The sequence below is a fragment of the Aptenodytes patagonicus genome, chromosome 3, assembly GCF_965638725.1.
Source record: "Aptenodytes patagonicus chromosome 3, bAptPat1.pri.cur, whole genome shotgun sequence".
In the NCBI taxonomy this organism is placed as follows: Eukaryota; Metazoa; Chordata; class Aves; order Sphenisciformes; family Spheniscidae; genus Aptenodytes; species Aptenodytes patagonicus.
This window is the reverse complement of record NC_134951.1, coordinates 91440636-91466377: the sequence shown is the minus strand read 5'-3', so window position 1 is coordinate 91466377 and position 25742 is coordinate 91440636. Positions and strand designations below refer to the sequence as shown.

The 25742-nt window shown below is 44.9% G+C and overlaps 1 protein-coding gene and 1 long non-coding RNA gene across 2 annotated transcripts; both read left to right on the top strand.

The window, feature by feature from the left end:
* Positions 1-1549: 1549 nt before the first annotated feature.
* HNRNPU (heterogeneous nuclear ribonucleoprotein U) lies at positions 1550-15657 on the top strand. The gene is made up of 14 exons (XM_076334226.1): positions 1550-2495; positions 3574-3685; positions 3811-3884; positions 6304-6443; positions 8015-8114; positions 9204-9316; positions 9721-9984; positions 10237-10356; positions 10874-11002; positions 11374-11542; positions 12077-12316; positions 12765-12967; positions 14076-14147; positions 14536-15657. The coding sequence occupies exons 1-14, from the start codon at positions 1751-1753 to the stop codon at positions 14587-14589; spliced, it is 2535 nt and encodes an 844-aa protein (XP_076190341.1). The 5' UTR covers positions 1550-1750; the 3' UTR covers positions 14590-15657.
* A 6226-nt stretch (positions 15658-21883) lies between these two features.
* LOC143158368 (uncharacterized) lies at positions 21884-24991 on the top strand. The gene is made up of 3 exons (XR_012994975.1): positions 21884-22571; positions 23174-23331; positions 24680-24991. It is a non-coding gene; the product is annotated as an uncharacterized LOC143158368 (long non-coding RNA).
* Positions 24992-25742: the final 751 nt, after the last annotated feature.

Below are 25742 nucleotides of genomic sequence, written 5' to 3'. Positions count from 1 at the left end.
GCACTGATGCATGCTTTTCCTTCCCCTATTGAGATGGCTCTGACCTGCTAGACTGAGATAAAATCTACTAACTTGCATTTATAGTAAGGGAAAGGTTCTGGCAACCTTTTTCTCATCTGTATGTATTGCATGAGGGAGCTCTCCCCGTCTCTGTTCCAACAAGCTGTTGTGTAGTGATGGGTTAAGCTAACCTTGCTGACTGAGTCATGTTTCCTCCAAATGGATCCAGCCTGACCGAGGACACAGCAGTGTGTGTGTGTGTATGTGCTTAGAAGAGCCCTTTCCTTGTGCAGTTAAAACAGGGTGACTTCCTCATCTCTCCTCCCTTCCTCTTGGTGCAGGTAAACACAATTTGTTCTGGTTCAGAAGGCCACGCAACCTCTACCAACACAAGGCAACTTCATGCCAAACACACCTTCCCTTCAGTAGGACTTCATACTGATCTTCTAGTTGTTTGACTTGCCCTCTTTTTCCCCTGAAAGTGAAAATTAGCTTTTTACCCAGGCTCCCTAAGGAAGCAGACTTGTAGATCAGTGCTGCCTTTCTGTTTATGTGAAACCCTCTCTGCTGTTTGTTTTCAAGTAACTTTTGACCAAATTGGAAAAATTCAACCACTGTACAACTTGGTGGCTGAGGATAGCCCCAAATTAATGCTGTGCAGAGGGAAAAAGAGGGAAAACTGAGCAGTTTTGGTTAGCTGATCGGCTCTGTGCTGAGCTCCAGAATAGTGCTTCTTGCCTGGTGGAGACTTAATGCACTTGAAAAACCTTTGTTAGCCCTGTGGCTTTGTTAGCCCCAGCCTGGTCTAGTTAAAGATCAGGTCTGTGCATGCCTCTTACTGCTGCAGCCAGTGAAGAAAAGGGTATATAGCTCTACTTTTGTCCTTATGTAACTGTGTTAACAAGGTTGTATCAGGGTAACTATTTTGAGTAGCAGTGTTCGTTTTCAAACCCTTTATGCACTAAACTGTGCTGACTAGGCCCGAGGTGGGTGCCCGGGAGCGAGGGAAGGAGCTGCCCTGCCTGCGAGGCTGTGGCCTGAAAACAGGGCCGGGGCGTGGGGGGGGGGGGGGGGGGGGGAGTGTTGAGGCTGTTTACTTGGGCTGGGACCTTATTCGGGTTTAATCCACGCCAGAAGGCCGGACGGAGGCCTGCTCGGGTGACACGGTGACTGGTTTCCAGTCCCAAGTGGGTTATTTTGCCGAAGCGGTGTATCGAAGAGGGGACAACAGCGGCGCGTGCAGCTGCACTTCCTACCGCTGCCTGCCCAACATGGCGCAGGTACAGCTGTTAGCGCGGAGCGGGGCGTTCCGGCAGGGAGAGCGGCTCTTTCCCTCACGCTCCGCTCTGCGGCCCGGCGGGGAGGCCGAGCGGAGCAGCCCCGGCGGCGCCCGGCACCCCACGCGCGAGGGCGGCGGGGTCCGCGCGGAGCTGCTGCGCTCGGGCGGGTATTTACGGTACGGGCGCGCGCGGGCGGCCGTTACGGTAGCGGGGGTGGGGAGGAGGGACGACGTGCGCGGGGGCGGGGCGGGCAGTGCTGCGTGCTCGGCCCCGCGAGGCGCGTCTCCCTCGCGAGCTCGGTGAAAGGATTTGGCGCCAGGCGGGTCCGCTCTGCAGCTGCCGCAGCCGCACGAACCAGCCGCGCCACCCACCCACCGCCTCCCGCCGGGGCCTCGACCCAGAGCCGCCGCCGTCCGCCCCAGCCCAGAGTCGCCCGCGCGCCGCCCAGGGATCGAGCCGCCGCCGCCGCCATGAGCTGCTCGCCCGTGAACGTGAAGAAGCTGAAGGTGTCGGAGCTGAAGGAGGAGCTGAAAAAGCGGCGCCTCTCCGACAAGGGCCTCAAGGCCGAGCTCATGGAGCGGCTCCAGGCCGCGCTAGACCAGGAGGAGGCCGGCGGGGGAGGCCCCGCCAGCAGCGCAGTTGAGCCTGGCAACGGCAGCATGGAGGGGGAGGCAGCCGAGAGCGGCGGGGGCGCCTCGCAGCTCCACCAAGGGGGAGGCCCCGACCAGGCCGCGGCCTCCACCGCGGAGGACGACGACGAGGAAGGGCTGGAGGCCGCCGATGGCGACGCCATGGAGCTGGGCGAGGAGAACGGCGAGCGGGCGGGGGCCGGGGGCGGCCCCATGGAAGAGGAGGCGGGCGGCGAGGAGGAGGAAGAGGAGGAGGAGGAGGATGAGAACGGAGACGACCAGGGTTTCCAAGAGGGGGAGGACGAGCTCGCCGACGAGGAGGAGGCCGCGGCCGGGGACGCCAACGGGCACGGGGAGCAGCAGCCGCCGCAGGCACAGCCCCAGCCCCAGCAGCAGCAGCCCCCGCCGCTCCTCCAGCCGCGCGGCGCCGCCAAGGAAGCCCCCGGCAAAAGCGCTGGCGGCGCCTCGGGGCCCCCGGCGGCGGCCCCCTCCGGCCCGGCGGGCCCCGCCAAGCAGCAGCCACAGCAGCAGAAGAAAGCGGAAGGTGGCGGTGGCGGCGGCCGCCCCGGGGCTCAGGCCACCGGGGGTGAGTGTGCGCGGCGGGAAGGCGGGGGAGGCCGCTAATCCCCCCCCCCCCCCGGGAACCCCCGTCGCGGGGGGGGGGGGGGTGGGCAACGGCCAGGAGGGCGGTTTCCGGGGCACGCGCGGGAGGGCGTTCGCGGCCGGCGCGAGAGCGGGCGCGACGGCGGCGCCTCCCCCGCGGAGGGGAGGGGTGGGGGGGTGGTGTTCCACCGCCCCCCGCGCGGCACCGCGTGCTCCGCGCTGAGCTCCGCGCCGCGGGCGGGGGGGGTGGGTCCCGCCAGGGGCCATTGCGCGGGGCCGGAGGAGGAGGGGCCGTTGCGCGGGGGGGAGCCGGGGGCGGGGGGGAGGCGCGGGGAAGGGGCCGCCGCGCCGGGCCGCGGGGGGAGGGGTGGTGGCGGCGGAGGGGCCGCTGGGGCGCGCTGTATTGTGCCGAGGAGCGCTCGGCGGCGTGACGTCACTTCCGGCCGGGGCGCCGCACGGGATGGCGTTGGGAAGGCCTGGTACAATGGAGGCGGGAGGAGGCGGAATCCCTTCCCTGCAGGCAGCCGGGCGGCCCCGCGCGGGGCTCCCGCCCGGGCCGCCGCGCAGGGCCTGCCGAGAGGAGGCGCAGTCGTGCGAATCGCTCGGTGTCCTTGCGAGCGGCCGGGAATGTCCTGCTTTCCAGGCGGGGGGGTGCGGGTTTAGCGTCGCGGGAGGGGGTTTTTGTTCGGATTTTTTTTGGTTGTTGTTGTTTGTTTGATTGTGGGGTTTTTTGTGGGTTTTTTTTTTCCCTCCTTCGCCGCTTGCGAGCGGTCTGGCTTTTCTGTGGGGATCTTAACATCGAGGGCTGTACCAGCTGCTGCGTGGTGTACTGGCCGCTTCTGTCGCGGATCAGAGATGATTTAGCAGACAAGTTTTGAGTCTCCTGAGAAAATTTGAGATACGGGTTTTTATCTTAGTACAAAGCAAAATTCTTCTTTAGCACAGTATTGCTTTTCTCTTGCTGTAGGCTCTTGCAGTTTCCAAAGTTGGAACCATCGTATAGGATTTTATTGCCAGTTAAAGAGTTACTTTATGTAATTAAATCATCAACTCTGTTACAGGAGATGCTAAAACGGAACAAAAACCTGGTGAGAAAAAGAGGGGAGTGAAGAGACCACGTGAAGACCATGGCCGTGGATATTTTGAATACATTGAGGAAAATAAGTACAGCAGGTAAATAAACTTGATGCTGGGCAGCATTTTGTGAATGGGAAGTAGTAAGGTACAGAAATGCTTACTTTAACAGTGTGAAAATACATGTAGCTTTAGTGTCTCTTGTTTGTTTTTGTTTTGTGCAGGGCCAAGTCCCCTCAACCACCTGTTGAAGAGGAAGATGAACATTTTGACGACACAGTGGTTTGTCTTGATACTTGTGAGTAAACGTGCTTTCCTTTACTTTGGAAAGATGTGGTGTTGCGCTTTTAATCTTAAAACCACACTTTCTGAAATGTGGGGTGAACACCTTTATTGACTTTCATTACCAAGTAATATTTAAAAAAAAAAATCAGAAACGGTGTTTCCACCTGTTTTCAGTATACAAAAGCACAGAAGGGACATATGGGTCTTTATATTGGCAGTAACAAGCTTGGTTTTCTCATGAAGTCTCTGATATCATACAGTTTTCTGAAGCACACTTAACCAAAACACTAACCTAGTATGGAAACCAAGCTGGCCAAGTGTAGAGTGAGTGTAGAATACCCTAGAAACAGCTTGAGAAACTAATTACGTAGCACACGAGCTTTTCACTTCAGAAAGTTCTGAGAGTCAATAGTGTAGGTGGTTACAATAGTACAATTTGTGAAGTGAGCTTCCTGCATAACTTGCTGAGGCCCTATTTATGTACCAACCAGTGGAGTATTTTTTTCATGTTTTCTGATAAGTTTAACAAAAAAACCCAGGTAAGGCCTCCTGAAAAATGACCCATTCATGCAACCTGGGAGGTTGGGGGGGTGATTTGTGCAAATGGGATGGCAGAGAGACTTGGTTGGAAGGGCGTAGAAATTGACAAGTACCTACAAACAGTGGGGGTTTTCTTGAGGCAGATTATAAATGTTACTGTTATTGTGATGTACCATGACTGGGGCAAATTTGACATTTGTATTCTTGAGGGTAAGTATAAGGACTTAGTGCAGTATTAAAAAACTTAAATAAGTGATGCTTGAATTTCTTGGATTCTTAAAGTGCCATGGAAGGAAAGCTTAAATTTTGGCATTATCTGGCATATTTGCTAGTAGTTCCAGGTGTTTTTTTCCCCAAGAAATGTTTTGAAATGGAAGGAGGTATTAGTTTACAGCCACATAAATTGCTGAATATGCCATCCTTGACATTTTGGTAACTGAATCTCAAGTTTCTAGCTGCTAACCTGGTGAGTAGCCACCTTTGTGGGAGCTTCTGATTTGCCCAATAACTGAGTAGTAGCTGCTTCCCATTATTGTTATTTGTAGTAGAAAGTTTTGTTACTGGACAAACTTTGTGATTTAGTTCAAAGTGTTGACAGACTGCTTGGAGATCAGAATCAAACATAGCTTTAAGACTGAATTGTGTAACAACTTGGCGCTGTCTTTTCTGGACCATAATGATCCAGACATATAAGAGGTTTAGCACTCTTAAGGGCTTTTTATTACCTGTGTCTTACAAGGAAACTGTAACTTCAGATTCTGTTCTCATTTGTTGTTGTAAAAGTAACCTACACAGGTGGGTCTCTTCTGTGTGATTTTTATCTGGTTTTCATGCAGCAAATAAAAGTTAGAAGTACTAATGAGAAAACACTTGGATCACAAATATTGTAGTTGCAACTGCAGATGGCTTTATGTGAACAGAACAAGATCTCATGCATGAGAGTTACCAGTAATACAGGGAAGACTGCATTTTAGTGTACTTGGGCAGCGTGCAGATTTTATACCAGGGCAGAAGAACTCACTGCTTGCTAATTTTGCTCCTTTCTTGTAACTGTCAAATAGGTTTGGAGTTTCTTCAATGGATTCCTTGCTCTGGGGAATTCAAGTGCTATATCGTGCACCTCATGTTACTGTTTTGCATTGTCTTTTTGAAACCTACTAGAAGATTAATTTGAAACTTCCTGGTGCTGCAGCTATGAAGATGTCTGTAAAACAAAGGTTCCACTTAAGTTCTTAGTGATAGGTGAATTCATAGTGCAGATCGTGTTACTTAGGTGAAGTAAGTTCTCTTACCACATTCTGCGTGCTTAACCCATCTGCATTTGACTTAACTGACTTTATTTTAATTGGCTTAATCTAATTGGACTTGCTAAATGACTATATTAACCAAAGATGGTACTACTTTCAGTACTTAAACATACTTGTGTTTCTATTTACTTCTCAGCTGCCCTTAGGTTTGGGCACGAGGGGTAAGAAGACTTCAAAAAAGGTATCTAACAATAATGCAAAGAGCACGATGCATATATGCATCGATTGTTCTATATTGAGGGAAATACCTCAGGTAACTAACCAAAAAGGTTCAAATAGATGAGATGAAATTCAGGTTTTTAAGCAGATGGAAAAAACAGAGGCAATTTGGTGACAGAAGTGAAGACGGCACCTTGAAAATTATTCTTGTTAGCTAGCTTTTCGTAAGACTTTTGGCTGAGCTTCAGCCTGCAGCTCTATCTAGGCATGTGTTCAGTTGCTTTCCTGAAAGATGCTGAGCACTTACTGGCAGTTTGTCTTGAAAATCACCTTTGAAAGCTGAAATGACCTTGAATGCATAAAATTGGACAGCTGTACTTTATTTTGTAATAAGAGTAAACAGAATGATTTTTTTTATGTTAACAGATAACTGTGACCTGCATTTTAAAATCTCAAGAGACCGGTTTAGCGCTTCCTCTCTGACCATGGAAAGCTTTGCTTTCCTTTGGGCTGGAGGGAGAGCCTCCTATGGAGTTTCTAAAGGCAAAGTCTGCTTTGAGATGAAGGTGAGTTAAACTGATGTTTTATGGGAGACTGTTTTGCATGCTTAAATATAATGTTTATACTAGTCAGGTTTTTGTGCTTAGTTGAAACTAATTCAGGTGAACAGAACTTTCAGAAGGCCTTCTCTTAGGAGCCTGTGCAATGGTTCTTGATAAAAGATGGCTCAATTTGCAAAACTGCTTCCTCTTTTGTAAGAACTTCCATTTAACAAAAAAAAAGCAGCTTGCATTTGCCCTGAACGTGTAACTTCTGGTCTCATTTTTGAACCAAGAATTTTATTTGGCACTTAATGCATGAACACTTGAAGAATTTTGATACTCACTAGTCAGAAGTTTGCTTGTACTTTCTGAAGATTACAGAAAGCTTGGCTTTTTTTAAAAAGGGATATAAATTATTGCAGCAGCCCTTTTTTCTGTTCCTGCTTAGTCTTTGAGTTTGACCTGGTCTAAGCAGGGATTTGGCCTAGATGACCTCCAGAGGTCCCTTTCAACCTGAGTAATTCTGACTTGTGTATGCAGTGAATGTAAGTATTTAGTGTAGGTACTTGAATTTTGAGAGCAAGAGTTCTCCTAAAGGGTAAGAATGGCAAAGAGCAATCAGCCTTGTAATAAACAGATTTCTCCAACTTGTTGACGAAAGAATAACAGGAGGCACAAAGCTTGATTTTTTTTTTTTTTTTTTAACTTAGTGATGTTAAAGCCTTCTTTGCATATGATGTGCCTGTGTATATGAATGCTTACTCTGTTCTTTTCCTCTAGTACTTTCAAATCTAACCACTGCCACGAGGAGTGGGTAGTGATCTCATTCTCCATGCTCTTGCATTGAGTGATTTCTGTGTCTGTTGGTACCTATAACTTTGGTAGGCCAATGGAGTGAAATTGATGTCAGTATTTATTGCCCTGTTCACTTTCAAATCAGTTTCACCTTGGTCACCTGACTCGAATAGCTGTGGAAACTGGTAGGATACTGATCAGTTTTTCACTTTAGTTTGGTGAAATTTGTAAAGGCAGTTTCAAAATAGCTGGTTGCCTACAGATTCCAGTGCTTTTAGGTGGTTTTGGGTTTTTTTTTGAATCTGGTTATGTTGTTTGGAAGCTGGCAACTTGCCCAGGAAGTCTGCTTACTGTGGAAAGGGATGAGTGTAATATTTTCCCCAGTCTATGTAAAGCAATTTTTTTATCCATTACCACATTTTATTGGCAAAGTAATTTAATGTTAATCCCAACTTTATGGCAATTATTTTTTAAAAACACGTATACATCTTGTTTGTAACTTTAATACAGTATCAAAAGGATTAAGGCTTTTGGCCACTGAGAGGGACTGCTATGACTAAGTGCTTTGAAGGTATAGGGTATCTTGCATCTTCATTGCTCAGTCAGGAGGTGTAACTATTTAGTGATTGGCTTGTGATTTCACATACTTAAGCATGTTTCATTTTTGCAGAAGGTGATTACTCAGACTTAGCAAAGATTTGGATTGTAAAGTTTAAAGATTCCAGATGTTACTTTTGTGTTTCCATCTTGTTAGTGTCTAATAAATACTACATACCTTTTAATGAATAATTTAAAAATAGGTTACAGAAAAGATTCCTGTTAAACACCTGTATACAAAAGACATTGACATACATGAAGTGCGAGTTGGCTGGTCACTGAACACAAGTGGAATGTTGCTTGGTAAGACTTAAACATTTGATTACTTTTGTGTACGTGGTTGAAGTTTTAAGTCCTTTTTTCTTAAGCAGGTGGGAGAAGCTTAGTGATGGTAGTCCATGTGTTCTGAAAAGTGGTCTTAGCTTGAACCGTTCACCAGATATGGTGTAAAAAAGTTTATTGCTGGGACCAAATAAAGTAATTAAGTATTCATGCCTATAAGGATTACATGATTTGAGAGTTAATTCTTTCAGTGGTCAAGTATGGGTTGTGGAGAACATTCGTGAAGACCTGACAAGATTAAGGATTTCTCCTTTTCATGTAGTGTCATAAATAGGAAGAGGGTTGTTGTTTTGTTTTGTTTTTAAAGGGTGGGGCATGGTATAAGATTTAACCAGTGAAGAAAAATTCCTGGATAACTACATTATCATTCTTTTGGCTTGGGGGGAGAATCCTCATTTCTGAAAGTAGCTAGGAAGAAAGAAGTACAACTTCATTAGATACATGGGAACTAATCATAATGGTATTTATAACTAATACCTGCTGCTGAGACACATCTTTGTGGGAAATGTATTTGAATTGATATGTTTTGAGATCAGCAGCAGCTTTCTAGTTAAGTTCCACCTGAGGCCTTGTGTTTGATGCTTCCTGTTAGCTTGTTCCTTGCAGCTTCATTCTCAGCTGTTGCATAGGCTGAATGTCTGCTACACTCCCTTTAAAATGGGGAGGGGTAAGTGCTACTGGAGACTAAATTCAGAAAGCCTTTCTGACTAACTACGTTATAGGTATACTGGTGCATAATCAGGTCTTCAGAGTTTAAAAATACTTGGGCTTGTCTTTATCCTGCAGTTCAGCTTTATGTCAACATGAGTCTGGAACTAGCAGCATAAGGCTCTTAAAACTGGGATGGGGGAAATACTGCTCTTCCATCTCAAGCGAGTGTTGAGTTCTTGAATACAGGAACGAGCTGTAGCTGTTTGGGGGTCATAGCTTGTTTTGGCATTACTAAAAACATTCTGAACAGCAGCTTACTTAAGTAGCAGTAAAGTGATTGTATTTCTAACGGGTTAGGTGAAAATGCCTGGTTTTAGTAAGTTTAAATTATTTCTTCAGGTGAAGAAGAATTTTCTTATGGGTATTCTCTAAAAGGAATAAAGACATGCAATTGTGAGACTGAAGACTTTGGTGAGAAGTTTGATGAAAATGATGTGATTGGATGTTTTGCTGTAAGTTTTCACTTATATTTTCTCCTGAGGAAAAACATGCTTGAATTGTTAGACTGCTTTGATGTGAAAAGCAGTAAACCAAATACAGAAAAAACTTGGAGCAAGACAAGTTGTTTAACATAGGGAGGAGGCAGAAATAGCAGGTATTATCAACAGTGACTGCTGTGAACATGTTATGATTCCATATTCACAGACTAATATCTTTAAACCCTTTTAAAAAAAAGATCTTAAATGAGATTATCATTGACAGTAACTCATTTTAAGAGAAAGCTTTAAGTAGTGTCTTTATGATAAAAGTGTTACAGCAGTTGAGTGAATATAGCCAATATAGTGAAATTACTAATATAACTTTATAGAGCGAGGTGAGTAATTTTATCCAAACTAATGCTTTGTTTGAAAACCAGAATTTTGATGGTGATGAAGTGGAACTCTCATATTCCAAGAATGGACAAGAGCTTGGTGTTGCATTCAAAATAAGTAAGGAAGTTCTTGATGGGCGGCCACTCTTCCCACATGTTCTCTGCCATAACTGTGCAGTTGAGTTCAACTTTGGTCAGAAGGAGGAACCTTACTTTCCTGTACCTGAAGAGTATACCTTCATCCAGAAGGTCCCCCTGGAGGATAGGGTCCGAGGACCAAAGGGACCTGAGCAAAAGAAAGATTGTGAGGTAGGTTTCTTGTTGATAATCTCAAAGTTGTTGAGAATAGATGAACAGAAGTGGTGGAGTTTAAGCAGAGTGTTATACAACACTCTGACCTTTTTGTCTGGGGGCTTTAATACTTGGTATCCCATGATTCTTCACCCACCCCCCTGACACCCCCACGCCCCCCACTCAGTTTCCATTAGACTTGCTGGTCTAAGTTGCATGTTGAAGAAAATCGTTGAACTAGTATCTCAAGTATAGAACCTGTTGTCTTAGGTGGTGATGATGATTGGCTTGCCTGGAGCTGGCAAGACTACATGGGTTACCAAACATGCAGCAGCAAATCCTGGGAAATACAACATTCTTGGGACAAATACTATTATGGACAAAATGATGGTAAGTGATAATATGACATTTTATTTGTTGATATGTTAAAGACTTTCTGTGAATCCAGGTCTTTGGCTGCCATGGGGTTCTTTTGTATCAAAGAAATCTAAGAAACTGGCTACCGGTTAACTAGTGACCATTAAAGATTTTTATCTTGCTGAGCTGCTACTCATACATGGCACAGCAGGATTCTGAAGATGTTTGTGGTACTATATAAGAAATAGTTGACTGTTGTTGACTATTTAAGTATTTCTATTTCTTTTTATATCACTGTCCTCAGAATAGAACATTTAGCTTTGGATTAGTAATGTGATGAGTATACCTTAGATTCAGCTGTATTGATTCACCTAGATTCTTTGTTTATAAAGCCCTATGTTTTATGGAGGCTTCGGGAATTTCAGTTCTGAGTTTGTAGCCGTGGCCTTAACTTGAACAATCCTTGAAGTGAGGTGAAGAGCATTTAGCAAAGAAAAATGTCAGCCATGTGTTATCAGGGCTGCTTTAACTCTGGGAAGTGTCTCTGCAGGTTGCAGGTTTTAAGCGGCAGATGGCGGACACTGGAAAACTTAACACACTGTTGCAGAGAGCTCCACAGTGTCTTGGAAAGTTCATTGAGATTGCAGCTCGTAAGAAGCGGAATTTCATTTTGGATCAGGTAGAAGCTTCAGTGAAAAATGGTTAAAGAAATGTGTTTATAGGCTGTAGTGCAGTAATTAAATGGGATTAAAGTTACATTGTAATAGCAGTTGTTTCACTTACTGACTTACTACTCATTCAGGGGACGCAAAGTTGAGATATTACTACAAATGCTTGTCTGAACTTCTCTGGATTTATGGGATGTGGGAGGAATAGTGTTTTAACACATGGATATGAGCTCGTAACTTTGCATTATGCAGCATCTTTATGTCCAGTTATTTGTAAACTTCATTGCAAGCTCTTGTAGAGGTGAAGTCTATACACCATAAGTTGACTTCCTTAACTCTTACAATGACAGCTACGTGTAGTAAGTTACTGCATTTTTTTCAGACAAATGTGTCTGCAGCTGCGCAGAGGAGAAAAATGTGCCTGTTTGCAGGCTTCCAGCGCAAAGCAGTTGTTGTTTGCCCAAAAGATGAAGACTACAAGCAAAGAACACAAAAGAAGGCAGAGGTGGAGGGAAAAGATCTTCCAGAGCATGCAGTTCTCAAAATGAAAGGCATGGAACATAATCCTATACTGTGTTTTAGGATGCTGAGTATCTGTTTAAAGGATTAAGTAAACGTAAAGTCTAAAAAAATCACTTTATCTTAAACAGTTGTACTTAAACAAAACTGGAAGACTATTGTAACTTGTAGGACAACACTATATTGTGTTCCCTCTGCTGCAGTCCTTAACACTACTCAGTTATGCTGATATGCTTCATGCAGATGCACAAAGCTGTCTTGGCATAAAGTGCCCTATATAAGTGACGTATTTGGCAGAAACTGGTATTCTGAGTGGAGGCTTATAAAAGAAAAAAAAGATATAGGCAGAATGTTTTCAAGGTTTGGAACAGTACTGGCAACTCCATGAAGACCTGTTCATTTCTTTTGTCACTGTTACATTTCTTAAATGCTCAAATTACGTAATTTTGTCCCTATGCTGAGGGAATGCAGGGGGTGGGAGGAAGAATGGGAGAAAGGTGGTTAAATTACGGCTTTGATTGCAGCTGAATGTAGATGCTGAATACTCAGTGTTTTTGCAATTATAGGGAACTTCACACTGCCAGAGGTAGCAGAATGTTTTGATGAAATAATCTATGTAGAGTTGCAAAAAGAAGAAGCTCAGAAGCTTTTGGAACAATACAAAGAAGAAAGTAAGAAATCTCTTCCGCCGGAAAAGAAACAGAACACTGGCTCAAAGAAGAACAAGAAGAGCAATAAAAATCAATTTAATAGGGGTCAGAGAGGTCGTGGAGGATTCAACATGCGGGGCAACTTCAGAGGAGGAGGTGAGCCTAGAAATGAGCCTGGAGATTGTGGAGGTTGCTGCTGCAGGGGAAGAAGAAAAAAGTTTGTAGTACTTGCATCGCAATTATTATGTAGTGGGGAACCTTGATTTCAACTTAGTAAGTTTGATGTATTAGTGCAAAGTTAATTGACTTTAAAAGTGAGGCTTGCCAAGATCCTGGATTACACTGTTCATGCGGTTTGAGGCACAGCTTTGAGTTTTTATGTTGGGTTTGGTGTTCGCTTGTGTACCAGGCTGCATTGAGGGGGTAGTGTGCAGTTAAATTGCCGTTTTTCACTATGACTAGATGACTTAATCTTTGCATTGAAATTTTTGCACTGAATTTGGACATCTTACTTCTATACCATCATCATTTTGAACAATAATCTTCACGTAAGAATTACTTAAGACCTAACAATTACTTGATTGAAGTAACTCTCTTCCTGCAGTCCCTGGCAATCGAGGTGGATACAACAGGAGGGGAGGCAACATGCCTCAGCGAGGTGGTGGAGGTGGCGGTGGTGGCGGTGGCAGCAGCGGTGCAATTGGCTACCCATATCCTCGTGGCCCTGTCTTTCCAAGCAGAGGTGGCTACTCAAACAGAGGAAACTATAACAGAGGTGGAATGCCCAACAGGGGAAACTACAACCAGGTGATGCTTTGGGGGGATTTATTAGTTAAACTACAGTACTTTGGATGATGTCGTTTGAAAGGTTTGGTGGCCACAAATACCCACAAACTTGGTTGTGCTACCGCGCCTAATTCCACACTAAAAGGCCTAGCTTTCTAGTTTGGTGTATGTGCCCAGAGCTCTGAACGTTGCGCAAGTTCTGATGCTGACATGGGGGTTCCATGTGAAGACTGTACCTCTGTCCTGTTAAAGATGAAGATTTTTAGGACGTGTGTGAAGGCCTGTGTTTGATTTTTCTTTTTTAGGGTTTGTTTTTTTTTTTTTTCCCCCTCCAAATAGTAGTAACTGTTGTTTGGGCTTAGGGTCAAGGTGTATCTTTATCAAGTGTTTAGGGAACTTTCGGCAAATAGCTCTGGAGAGAGTCTTTGTTTTGGTGTCTGGTATCAAACACAACACATAAAGGCATACTAGCCTAGGTCTTACCTGGTGGACTATCAGTGGAAGTATTTGAAAACATAATTTGGATTACTGAAGAGCCAGCAGATGGAGCCCAAGCTAGTAAACATGGCTCAGGTTTGTCTCATACTGACAAACAGGGGAAATGCAATATTTTATCTACTAGTATCCATGTCCCTTTTCTTTCTACCATAACTTTTATTTGAAGTTTTGTGGACTAGCTCTTCTATTTTCAGTTGTATGACCCATATCCTTTTGTCTGATCAGATAACACATCCTTGTCGCAACTACAGCCTTTCCTAACTAAAAATAGGCAAGCTCTTGTATTTTTAGTTGTCCTGGTGCAGTTTAGCACCTGGAAATAGGGTGAGTCAAAACTGGATTATCCAGCTTTCCAGACCACTGGCAACAACAGTTTGAACTGGCTTATTGATTCTGAGGTTCTTGCCCCATTTTTAAGAAGCAGTTGCTCGGAGGGGGGGAGGCTTTTGGTATTCTAGTGTTTTTCAGGGAGGCTTTTTGGTTGGTTGGTTTTTAACCTAGGCTTGATACCTTGTATTTGAAAGATTCTATATGGCATGTGATGTTTTGGTGGCAATAGAAAGATTGGTATTAGTACACTTCTGAAAAATCCATATAGATGAAGTAGTTAAAAACTGTTGTCCTCTTGCAGAACTTCAGAGGAAGGGGAAATAATCGTGGCTACAAAAACCAATCTCAGGGCTACAACCAGTGGCAGCAGGGTGTAAGTAGTCATAACTTTTACCTTTGATTGTTAACTCAAATGTTTCAAAATGCTGTCTGAAATAATTAGATGTGTAATCAAAACTGGATAGCAAAATCTTTTAATGCCAGGTAATGCTACTATAAATAGTTTTCTGTGCAAAACTTAATCTGGCTTGATGGTCTTGATATATCAAGTATCAGCTATGGCTTACCGGTCTTAATGGTATGTAGTATTTGGCTTCACGTTACTACTGTGAAGTGAACTTGCTGCTATTTGAGAGGACTTTAATCTTCTCAAGTTCCAGGAGAACTAGATGTTTGTTAAACACCTTTTTTTTTTTTCCTGTAAGAAATGTAACCATTACATGATTACAGGTTAAAATTAACTGTTTATCCATTTATTGCAGCAATTCTGGGGTCAGAAGCCATGGAGTCAGCATTATCACCAAGGATATTATTGAATACCCAAATAAATGAACTGATACATATTTCTCCAAAACCTTCACAAGAAGTCGACTGTTTTCTTTAGTAGGCTAACTTTTTAAACATTCCACAAGAGGAAGTGCCTGCGGGTTCCTTTTTTAGAAGCTTTGTGGGTTGATTTTTTCTTTTCTTTTTTTTGTACATTTTTAATTGCAGTTTTAAAGTGATTCGTAAGAGAACCTCAGCATTGTGCACGATAAGAGAATGTGTCAGTATTTCAGGGTTCTACATTTTATCTGTAAAATGTGACTTTTTTTTTACCACAACAAAAGTAAAACGTTGCTTTGTACCTGGTGTCTTTTTATTAAAGAATTTTCTCCTTTTTCCCCATCCCCCAATTTCTAAGAAACAGTCGTGAGTCATGTCACAATACGATAGAAATGTTAGCAACCAGATTCGTACGGGGGCTCCTTAGCAGCCCTCGTGAATATCATGAGATCATGTAAAGCTCCATATTACACTCCATCCTCTCTACAAAGCTTCTGGGTGGGGAGGGGAGGAGGGGGAGGTAAAAGTTTCTGGCAATAACTAGGACTTTTTTGTAACATTTGGAACTCAATAAGATGTTGGGGGCAAAGAGGAAACCTGGGGCTAAATAGTGAAGGTGGAGTGTATGTAGAAGCTCTTAAAGTTGTAAAACTTGGTTGCATTATTTGTGGAGGCTCAAACTTGTGAAGGTACAACACCATAATTTCTTTTCCATCTGTTCTGCATTTTGATTCTGAAAAGAAGCTGGCTTTGCCCATTTCTTATTAAACAAAACTTGTTGTAAATCCAGTTGTCTAATGGGATCTATATGAAGTTAGCTGTGTGTCTGTATAACTCTTTCCCCACAAAATACTGTATACCTAGTGTGCTTGTAGTAGTTACTCCACCGTTTTGTAAGCTAATGAAACTGTGAGTCACCCATTTTATATCTAATTTTTAATCATGTCAATTCTCAAATGGGTGTATCTCCTTAGCCTGCTGATTCCTTTTCTCTTAAAGAAAGTGGGTGGAGAAATTTAACTCTAGACGTTTGTTTGCAATAAAATAAATTCATTTTACTCTTGTTTTGGGATTGTCGCCATCAAGGTCTAAAATCCCTTTAAGGCTATGAAGAGGAAGAGAATGTACGAAAGCGATGATGATGGACAGTTTTAAACTCATTACTGTGTACATGCTGAAATACTTGTGTTTCTTTAAAAATCTGAACTGGTGGTTGCTCTGTTAGAGATCTCTCACGTGTATAATCTCACAATTTAACATGGTTATATGTATAGGGCAAAAGCCTTTTGAGTTGCGCTTGCATCATGTAAATCCACTTAACCTATTTATTGTAAAATAGTCGTTAGGGAAGGAGCGGGGGAAGAAACTGGACAGGAGGGAATAGGACAGAAGGAGGGTTGTCGTAGAGAATGCATCCTGGAGTTAAACAGAGCGCTTCACTTTGTTTTAACCGCTATTTTGTTCAGATTTACGCTTCTGTAAAATTGTAGTGGCGATGTTAGCTAATAATTTCCTTGCATTTTAATGCCGTAAGACAGGGGAGAGACGTAACCGTCGTAAGTCGGACTCGTGATATGCGTGTGAAAACACATGCCACTGCCGGCACCTGGGCGTTGGGATTCGCCTGCCGAGCTCCTCGTGGCAGTGTACAGACTAGCAGAGGCTTCTTGCCAGCAGCACAGACCTGGAGCTGGTGTAGCGTGCTTGAAACTTTTCTCAAATGTTAGTCGATTTCTAATAGTCTTCAGAAGTAACGATGAAGTTGTGTTGCTCTTCTAGCCTTTATAGCAGATGACATTGCATATTGACATTAAACATTAACAGCACCACCTCCTTGTTAATATTGCTTTAAGTCATCCCTTTACTTTGAATGAGAAAAATGTAAATCGTCTTTAAAGAAACACTATTTAATGAACTAGAAATGTGGGGAACCTACACCCAAACCTGTTTTGCTGAAATGGAATTTTCTTTAGACTTGCAAAGAAAGTTTAGTGTAATTAAAGTCCATCTCCCTTCTACCCTCCTCACAAGAACTAACACTTTGTATGGAGTGCTGATCCTTTGCTTATTTTGGTACTCTATAAAATTATATAGTCTTAAACCGAAATATAAGAGCCTACACTTACTACATGGTTGTAAAGCTTGTATTTTAATTCAAAAGTCTGGGGTGTTTTGTTTTAAATTCTTCAATGTATGGTGTTTAAAAAAAAAAAAAGCCACACGAGAGGAAGTGCCTCAATTGTCTTACACTTGAAAGAGGAGTATCTGTTTCTACTAAAAATACTCCTATATGAAAAAAGCTGGTTTGATAAGTTCAGCACTACCTGCTGTCTGTGTTCTGAGGTACGGAATTCAAAAACGCTGCAGCACAAGTGCCCCTCAGGCATGTGTAGTTCAGAAAGGTGATACGGAAGTCTAAATACTGCCCCCCTCCAGAGACCACCGCTTGCATGAGGCTGTATGTTCATTCAGCCTGGGTCTACCCGCAAAGGAGAGACAATCCCTCGATTTATCTTGGCTCTGATAATTTGTGGAAAAGGGATTTATTTTCCCCATGTGAAAACGGCTTGTATAGAAAAGTTGTGACCTAGAAAATCACTAAAACACTTAAATTTGCAGTTTGTGTTTAAGAAAGGCAGGAGGAAACTTAGCTGATGGCTACAGAAAGGTGAGGAAAGCAGAGCTCTATGTTACCAAAATGGGAGGGCTGAGCCATCTGTCATGTTGAGTAACTTCTCGCAGACTTGTTTACATGAGGAGAAACGCCTGTACTACAGCAGCTGCGCTGCTGGCGGTGGTGGTGCAGATGCTAGTGACAACATGGGTTTTGGGTTCGTGTTTGGGTTTTTTTCCTAAGGCAGTACGAACTGGGTTTGTTTTCTTCCAACTGAGGTGCGTTTTGTGTTTGGTTTTTTTTTTCTAATGGGAGTGCAAAGCTGGACAGCCTTGGAGCTGGTTCGGTAGCAGCAGAAACGTGGCATGTGATGCCTGGGCAGCTATTGGCAGCAGTAGCAGTAACGTTGCTGCTGGTGGTACTCCTTGCAGCCCTGTTGTCTGAAGCTGCTTGCAGCTCGTCTTGCAACAGGTTGCAGCCTCCCTGCATTGCATGATGGTGCCATGTGTGCCTAGCTGCAGACTGAAGGCAGGTCTGTGCTGGATGTCTCGGGAGGAAGTTCCCACTTACAAACAAAACAAAAAAATGCTCCAGTTGTATTTCTGCCTTTGCTGGTAACAGTCGCTAGGATACACACAGCGTAAATGGAGGTGCTTCCCTGACGCACTGTGGTATCGGCAAGGGGCTGTGTCCTGGGCGCTCTGGGAGTAAATGGACTTTGTGAATAGACTCTTACCTCTGGGACATCAGGGCCTGGCTTTTGTTCTGGGGTGCCTTACGGGATCCCTGTCCCCAAACCCCGGCTCTGCTGTCACGAGCTGGCCCTTCTAGCGCACTGCACTGCTCCTGTGCTGCATGGGGAGTACTCAGCGGTGCTGTCGTGCGTGTGTAGGAGCTCGGTGTAAGTGGCACCTGTACACAAGTTCCTTTCAGTGCCTACTGCAGAATAATTCTTGATCGGTAAAGACATTTTTAGAAATTCTGCCCAATTTTTCTGATAGCGGAATAAATTAAACCCGTGTTCCAGCAATGCCATGTGCAGTCCATGCCACTTGCATAAAAAAAATTTCTTCTTCATGGTGTAAGCCACTAGGTTTTTTTTTTAAATCTCTTGCAACGCTCTTGACCAATGTTTTTAATAAAAATAGGTGATGAAGTCATCTTTTAAGATTCAGAGGTTTCCTTGTTCATGACCTTTTGGAAAACTAGGCCAGTGCTTTCTAAAAGTGCAACCTCAGACTAAGCCACAAGAAATCAAACTGAGTTACAGAGAGACGTGAGGTACTTCACTGCTTCTGCAGATGTTTTAACTGCCAGAGGTTGGACTCTCCCAAGCAAAGAAGTGTGCATGTGCTGTAGTTGTGAACTAGTAAGGCAGGAGTAAGTATGGCTGGAGCCGTCTCAGCCTGAAGCGCTGTGGAGGATGGGGAGAGCTCCAGGATGTCAGAAAAAGCCGCTGAGAGGAAAGCGGAAATTCAGAAGAGCAGCTCTGTAACTCCGGTGTTAACAAGCCGGCTGTGGTGGAGGTCGAGCAGCGCCTCTCTCTGTCATGCACAGTTCACCTCATCCTAGACAAAGCCACCCCATGTAGGTGGAGGGGGCAAGGAGGCCTCTCTTTATTTTAATAGCAGATTAGCGATTTGTTTCGTGCAGCTTTTCTCCTTCGCTCGGTGACTGAGGCACGAGCTGTCTCCTCCAGTGCAGCGGGCCTCTCTAGAGCTAGCTGTTGCAGGGAATCGGCTGAAGTCGGGACTTGGCCAGTAATTGGTCTGGATGTGGCTATTGCCTGAAGTTTTGTCTTTCTGCCAGTACTGGGAGCGGCAGGAAGATTCGGCAATGGATCAGTTGCTTCGTACACTCAGCTGTAGCTTAAAAGAGATGCTAAATGCTTAACACATTGTCAACGTCAGAAGAGAAAAAACAAAGGCAAATGTAAAAAACCTTGTAATATAATTACTCATGTGGGTGACGATATGCAAGTGTTATTTTATGGCAAGTTTTTTTCTTCTCTTTTCTGGTTTAGTAGACAATCTCTGATCTGCAGAGTAATTTTGGTCCTAAAAGTTACTGAAATCGAAAGTACGGGTAAGACAGCTCAGCCAATTTTTCCCTCAAACTTTTTCATGCTCAAAAAATTTTTATGACTTGGTAGTCAAGGGCAGATGCAATTTACACTAAATAGTGATTCAGGGATCTGCTGCCTGGTTAGCGCACAAGGATTGAGAGGGCCCTCGTTTTTCTCAGTGTTACTTCTCCCTTAGGTAGGATCAGACGGCTGCTTACTAGGACACCTCTGATAACTAATGTGGCATAAAAATGCAGGTATGTGTTTTCTGGTCTGAGTGTGGCCCTCGTTTATGTCACATCAGCCTAGGTTAACTCTTCTGCCACTCTGTGCTCTGGAGGTTTCCCCCCAGGTTCTAACAAGAACTGGTTTGCCTTAGGCATGGGGAGGTCTGTGCTGGCGAGGAGCACTGATGGACCACAAGTTCTGAAATGGTGCTGATGCCCAAGAGAGTTGTAAAATAAAAAGGCCCAGAATAGTGCTGAAGATCTCCCTGGACGTAAATGCATGCTTAAAATACCAGTGATTGATTGTTTACAAGGTGAGAGACACACGAAAGGCTCGATTCTCTTCTTTAGTCTCCATGTAACCTATTCAGACACAGAGCTAGAGCTACGTTGGGGCTCTGCTGAACTTTCAGCTTTGTGGGGCTGTTGAGCAAGTAGATAAGATTAGCCCTTGCATTATAAAAGGACTTTTGTCTTTTATAATGAGGGAGATTAAGAGATGGGGAAGAGGAAATGAGTAAGCCTCGTTGGAGGGATTTAGTGTAATATTTTTTTCTGAAAGAAATTTCACTTGGGGTTTGCTCGCATCATGCTGAGAAACAAGATTCGGAAATAGTTGAGCTAGCAGAGGCGGGTCCACATGCAGCATCACATGCAGGTTGCGAGCAGCCCAAAGCCTGGCAGCTCTGCGTTATGCACACTTTGTCTTCTCTGCTTTGTGCTCCCTGCTGCTGTCAGAGCACCTGGGGTGCTGTGGGGCCTCCAGCCCAGCCTGGGAGCACTGCATCGGAGGGAATGAATTCCTGAAAGCAAAATGGGACGCTACTGTGTGGGTGGTCCTCTGCACCACACTGGGCTTTTTCTGCCACAGGTTTTGCAGATTCTCCATCTCTCAGTATGTCGCAGAATCGCAGAAATGTTTTCACAAGGCCCTCTGGAGATGCAGTCCAGCCTCCCGCTTGCAGCAGGACTGGCACCAGCACTCAGGTCAGCCGGGGCTTGTCTAGCTGAAGCTCAAAAACCTGCAAGGGTGGAAATTACACAACCTCTCTGGGCAACCTATTCCAGTGCTGCACTGCCCTCATAGTAAAACAGTTTGTCCTGCTGCCTGGTCAGAAGCTCCCAAACTCGAGTTTGTGGCCATTGCCCCTGCCACATCATCTGCAACTATCAAGAGGCATTTGGCTCCATCTTTGTAACTGCCCTGCAGATAATATTAGGCGTTTATTAGGTCACCCACAGCCTGTTCCTCCTCAGACTAAGTCCAACTCCTTCCACTGTTTTTCCAGAGGACATGCGCTTGAGCTCCCTGAACACCTTGGGAGCCCTTCACTGGAGCCTCTGCGGTTTTTCGACATCCTTGTTGACCGAGAGGCCCAAAGCTGGACAGCAATATTGGACGCACTGCCTGAGCAGTGTCACGTATCAAGGGAAAAGTGCGTCCCTCGATTTGTTGGCCACACACTTCCTGATGGAGCCCAGACTGTGGTTCGCCTTATTTGCAATGAGAACACTCTCTTGGCCCACGTTCAACTTGGCATCCACTGTAAGTCCTATCCTTTTCAGCAGGACGGCTATTCAGATAGCTGCTTCCCAGCCTCTAGTGTACACTCTATTATGCAAGCAGCTGCCCTGTAATAATAATAATAATAATAATTTAAAAAAAATACTGTTTATTAAATTGTTAAATAGTAAGCCAAGCATCTCAAAAAGAAATATTAGACATAAATTACTTGTGCAAGTTAAATGTCTTGTGTATTCCCTCTGTTTGCTCTGAGAGACCTCGGAGAAAGCATCTGTGATAGCACAGTAAGAACTATTTCAGTACTTACATATCAGAGAATGCAACACGTAAATGTCACAAAGCGCATTCGGTTTCCAGACCTAAGACATTCCTTCAGTCATAGCTTTTGTATGAACTTGCCTGCCCCTTTTTACAAAGAGAAGGGAAGTATCTCCTGCGTGGAGCAGGGGCCACTGAGCGCCACGTCGGCTGCCGGCGCTCGAGCCGACTGGCTGGCTCCCATACGTGGCTGCGGTAGGAGCTGCTTGCTCCACAAGAAAGGAGGAGGTGGAAGGAATCGCTGTGATCCAGCGCGCCGGTCCACAGGGCAGTGCGCTGAGCCAAGCTCTGCCTAGCGTTGAGGAAACTCCACGGTCTGCTCAGCAGCGGCGAAGAAGGTGGAGGCCAGGAGATGCTTCCAAAAAAACAAGTGTCTCCCCAGCTGCTGCCGGACATTCTCGGGAAGGGGCTGCTGCTACTGCTTTGGCAACCGCGTTGGCACAGCCCCAGGATATTTATGTGCCTCCATGACTTGGCAGCTGGCCAGTCCTTTTTTATTTTTTTTCCTTTAAGGAAACACCCACGGAAGGGAAACGAGAGACTCCAACGGTTTATTTCAGCAGATCCTAGCGTAGAAAACGAAGAGGAGAGAAGTTTTCAGGAATGAGCTTGCTTTTATAGATACTTTCTGCCTTGAAAGGTGTATTATCCAGCAAGTACCAAGTATAGGTATCCTTCTCTAGTTCCAGAACAAACCAGTGAAAATTACACTGCTGAAAGCAACCGGAAGGCTGGTGGGGGAAGGGAGGGAGTGCATGGTTCCTCCTTGAACAGTGGCTGAACCTGAAGCGTTCCAATTAGTGTGGATCCCACTGGAGGTCACCAGCAGATGGACGGTGTTGCTGATGTATCAGTAACTGAACTCTGAATTTTGTCAGGTTTGCCGCCATACCAGGAGTATGCAATTTAACACAGGGCTGTGGTTTGTGGCATCGCACAGCCTTGCGGTTCTCAGAGCATTCCTGAAGTGCGAGGAGTGTGGCTGCATGCGTGTGTTCACGTACGTGTGTGCACACGGGGTCATCCTTCACTCTGCTTGAACCGAACGTTATTCTGAGGGAGCAGCTTGCTGGCCGTGTGGTAGGTGGTCACTCTGCGACCCACTTTTAGATGTTCTCAAGATGCGTGTCAGATGATCTCGCGAGCGCACATGTGGATGATCGAGGTGTACAAACCAAGGTATGGCATCTCCAATAGAAGGATGAATGGAGATATAGAAAATGGTGAGTAGAAATGGTGAATGGTGACTGGCTTTTGGGATGGGGAGGATCATCGTGCTCATTAGCGGGGCTAAGAAGCCCTCTGCAGCAGTGGTTCAAGGGGACTTTGTGAGGCTTAGGAAGAAAGGGCTGAGCTCTTTTTATCCATCTGGGAGTCTGAGTAGCCTGAGTTACTGAAGAACATGGCACTTCGATACTATCAGAGCTAAGAAACCGAGTCAAACAAGTTCTGTCACAGCCTCCCAATGCTGCCTCAGCGTGACCCTCAAGAGCTTTAACTGTTGGATGAATGCATTATAAGCACAGCATGTGATAATCACTGGTAGTTCCAGATTTCTTTGTGGGGCCTGCAGAGAGTATCATCCCCTCTATTTTGAGGAACAGGCTGTTGAAAATTTTTTTTCCTCTATGTTTGCTCTGTGAAGGACTCCTGCAACAGCCATTTGTGATAACGTATCTGCCCAATAATAAATCAGTTACTGGCTTTACATCCTCAGTGATGTTGCTACTATCTCATCCAGAGCCTGAATGTTTCCTGACAGGGAAGGGGATGTTAGCTTCCCTTGAATCGCTTAAGTAACATATCCTAAATGTTCCGTTGGTAGGAATCGTGGGCACCCTGGCTGCGAATTTGCTCAGAAGCAGCGGCCACGGGCAAATGGGCTGGATGGATCTCTCATCCCATTTGCGCAGCATCTGTGCAAAGTGTCACAGTGAGGAGGTGGTGGAGAAAGCTCTCACTGGGTTTGGCCACCCGGCAAAGGTAAAGGTGGTAAGAACTCTTGTCCTGGATGGTGGAAAGCATGAGTATCAGCCAGAGTTGTAAAGCTTGCAGGTGAACTCTGAAAACCTGTCATGCATGTATACGCGGGCTTGAAGGCCAAGTCGTCTCATAGATAAATGCGCCCCGAGACCACCAGAACTGATCACAAGCCATTTGCCATCAATAGGCGAGATGAGGATCTGTTGTTTGGGGAGAGCAGCCACGCTGGCTGAGAGTGCATCTGCTGCTCTCCGTCACAGCATTTGACAAAATAAACAAGGAGTTTAAAAAATAAGCAAAGCACATGTTTCATTCTCTTCAGAGCATGAAGGCAGAGAGGGGGAATCTTTGGTTCTGTTAAATAGATCACCACAGTGTACAGGCTGGGTAGTTTTGGAGCTGTGGCCAGTCTGAAGAGAAAGAGCCCCGCAGTGGTAATCGTCTGCTCCCATGGTACATTTTACGTACTGCCGGTGGGCTCCTGGTGCGTTCAGGAAAGTTGAGGGCTGTGACGCAGTCTTGCTCATGACAGGTGACAGAAGCTGGAAGGATTAAAATACCCTCCTCAGAGCAAACTGCTCTTAATCTTTAAAACAAGCAGATACAGGGATGCTGTGACCTATTCCCGCAGGAACAGGCAACCCCACTGCTGGATGGCTCTCGGGCAAACTGTGAGCCCGTGCAGAAAAAAATAGAGCGCACATGAAAACGTGGGGGCCTACAGTCTCAGTCAGGGTTTTGGCAGCCATGAATAAAAGTCTGTGTTTTGCTTACGTTGTCTCATCCAAGGCTTCACTTTCTCTTCTCTTCATCAGCCCGCCGCCCCGCCCCCATTTGAGGGTTTAACAGCCATACTTGCGTAGTGTACTATTTTCATTTTAAGCGTAAGAAGGATGTATGTTCCAAGGCCTTGAGTCACATTAGCTAAAACTCACCTCCACTTCTGACATTTAATCAGTTCTTGGTTCTTCAAATTAAAAAAAAAAAACATCAAAAGATCATCTTCTTGATCACATGGACATATTGTAAACACTTTGTTTTGATCAGTTTTTCAAGGCAATATTTGTTTCAAACTTTAAATGGAGCAGACCAAACAGCTTTCACTGGTAACCACCGAGCTCTTGAGCTAAACGCCCGGATAGAGGAATGAGAGAAGTATGGGAATTAGTCTACTAAGCTGGAAAAAATCTTTCACTTGGGAGCTCATTACAACCAAGTTCACATAGTACATCATTGTTACCTGGGTTGCTTACACCAGAAATAACAAATGTACCCCCCCACACCCCAAATCACCCTACCAAAAGCCAGACTCATTTGTTAATGACAGGAGGTGACCTTTCCTTTGCAGCACTCGAGGACTTGGAGCGAGTGGTGGCGACACACAAAATAGCCTGGAAGCCTGCAAAATGCAGCGAGAAGGTAATGCCAACGTCTCCCAAAAATCTCTGGGTAAAGACGTAAATGACGAGCGTGGGATGACAGTTGTAATTGCCTCTGCTGTCAACTTCAAAGAAGTCCTTGGGTTTTGAATCCGTCGCAGTCGTCGATGGCTGAAGCATTACATTTGCTTTAGTGAAAGGCTGCTACTGAAGAGCAGAGGCGACCTGATCACGCACACCTCTCGTAACAGAGCTGGCAATAAACCTTTGGTTGCCGCGTTTCTGCCTCTTGTTTTGACAGCGACTCTCCTTCCCGAAAGGCTTGGAGGACGTGCGCCCTTGCGTGGTGCGCTCTGGTCGCTGCTGGGAGCCCCGCGTGTGCGCTCCTGCCGGCGGGGCCCGGCAAACACCTTTTCCCAGGAGTGTCGCTACTGCGGGGAGCAGGAAGAGTAAGGTGTGGGGGAGCGAAGGGGGCCATAAGCCCATCTATTTATTTTGGTGGTGTTTCAGATTGCTTTAAGGGAGGATTTTACTAACTTCAGCGATAAAAACTAAGCATGCTTGTCAGTCACTGTTTAGTGACCAAGTAACATAACTGTCAGTAAAATAAACAAGATTTTAGCAACTTTATAGCTTAAAGTTGCTATACTTCATTCTTTCCTCTTTAAGGCTCATTCAGAGGGCTGAATACCAAACACCTTCCAAATTACTATTTCTCCTCCTTTCTAGTAACTGCCTGGTACGTTTTAATTTGAGGACTATTTTGAACCTCGATAAGGCAAGAACTATCACATCTGTCATTAGCAGCAATACTTAAAATAAAGATATCAAGACCAATAATAAAATACAGATGCATGCTATGCGTTTCCAACAATGACTAAAACAATCAGCATTAATTAAATTTAAAAAATTAGCATTAATAGGGATACAGCTCACTAATTTAAAAAATGGTTAAGAAATTGTTTTCAAATGTTAAAATTATTTCTATTAAGTTACTACAATTTTTATTTTCTTGTGAATGTAACCTAATTT

What these genes read in the sequence shown, in the direction of transcription:
- HNRNPU (XM_076334226.1), top strand. Translation starts at nt 1,751, where the DNA reads ATGAGCTGCTCGCCCGTGAACGTGAAGAAGCTGAAGGTGTCGGAGCTG. An exon ending in CGGGGCTCAGGCCACCGGGG is followed by an intron (nt 2,496 to 3,573) that starts GTGAGTGTGCGC and finishes ACTCTGTTACAG; the next exon opens with GAGATGCTAAAACGGAACAA. An exon ending in AAGTCTGCTTTGAGATGAAG is followed by an intron (nt 6,444 to 8,014) that starts GTGAGTTAAACT and finishes ATTTAAAAATAG; the next exon opens with GTTACAGAAAAGATTCCTGT.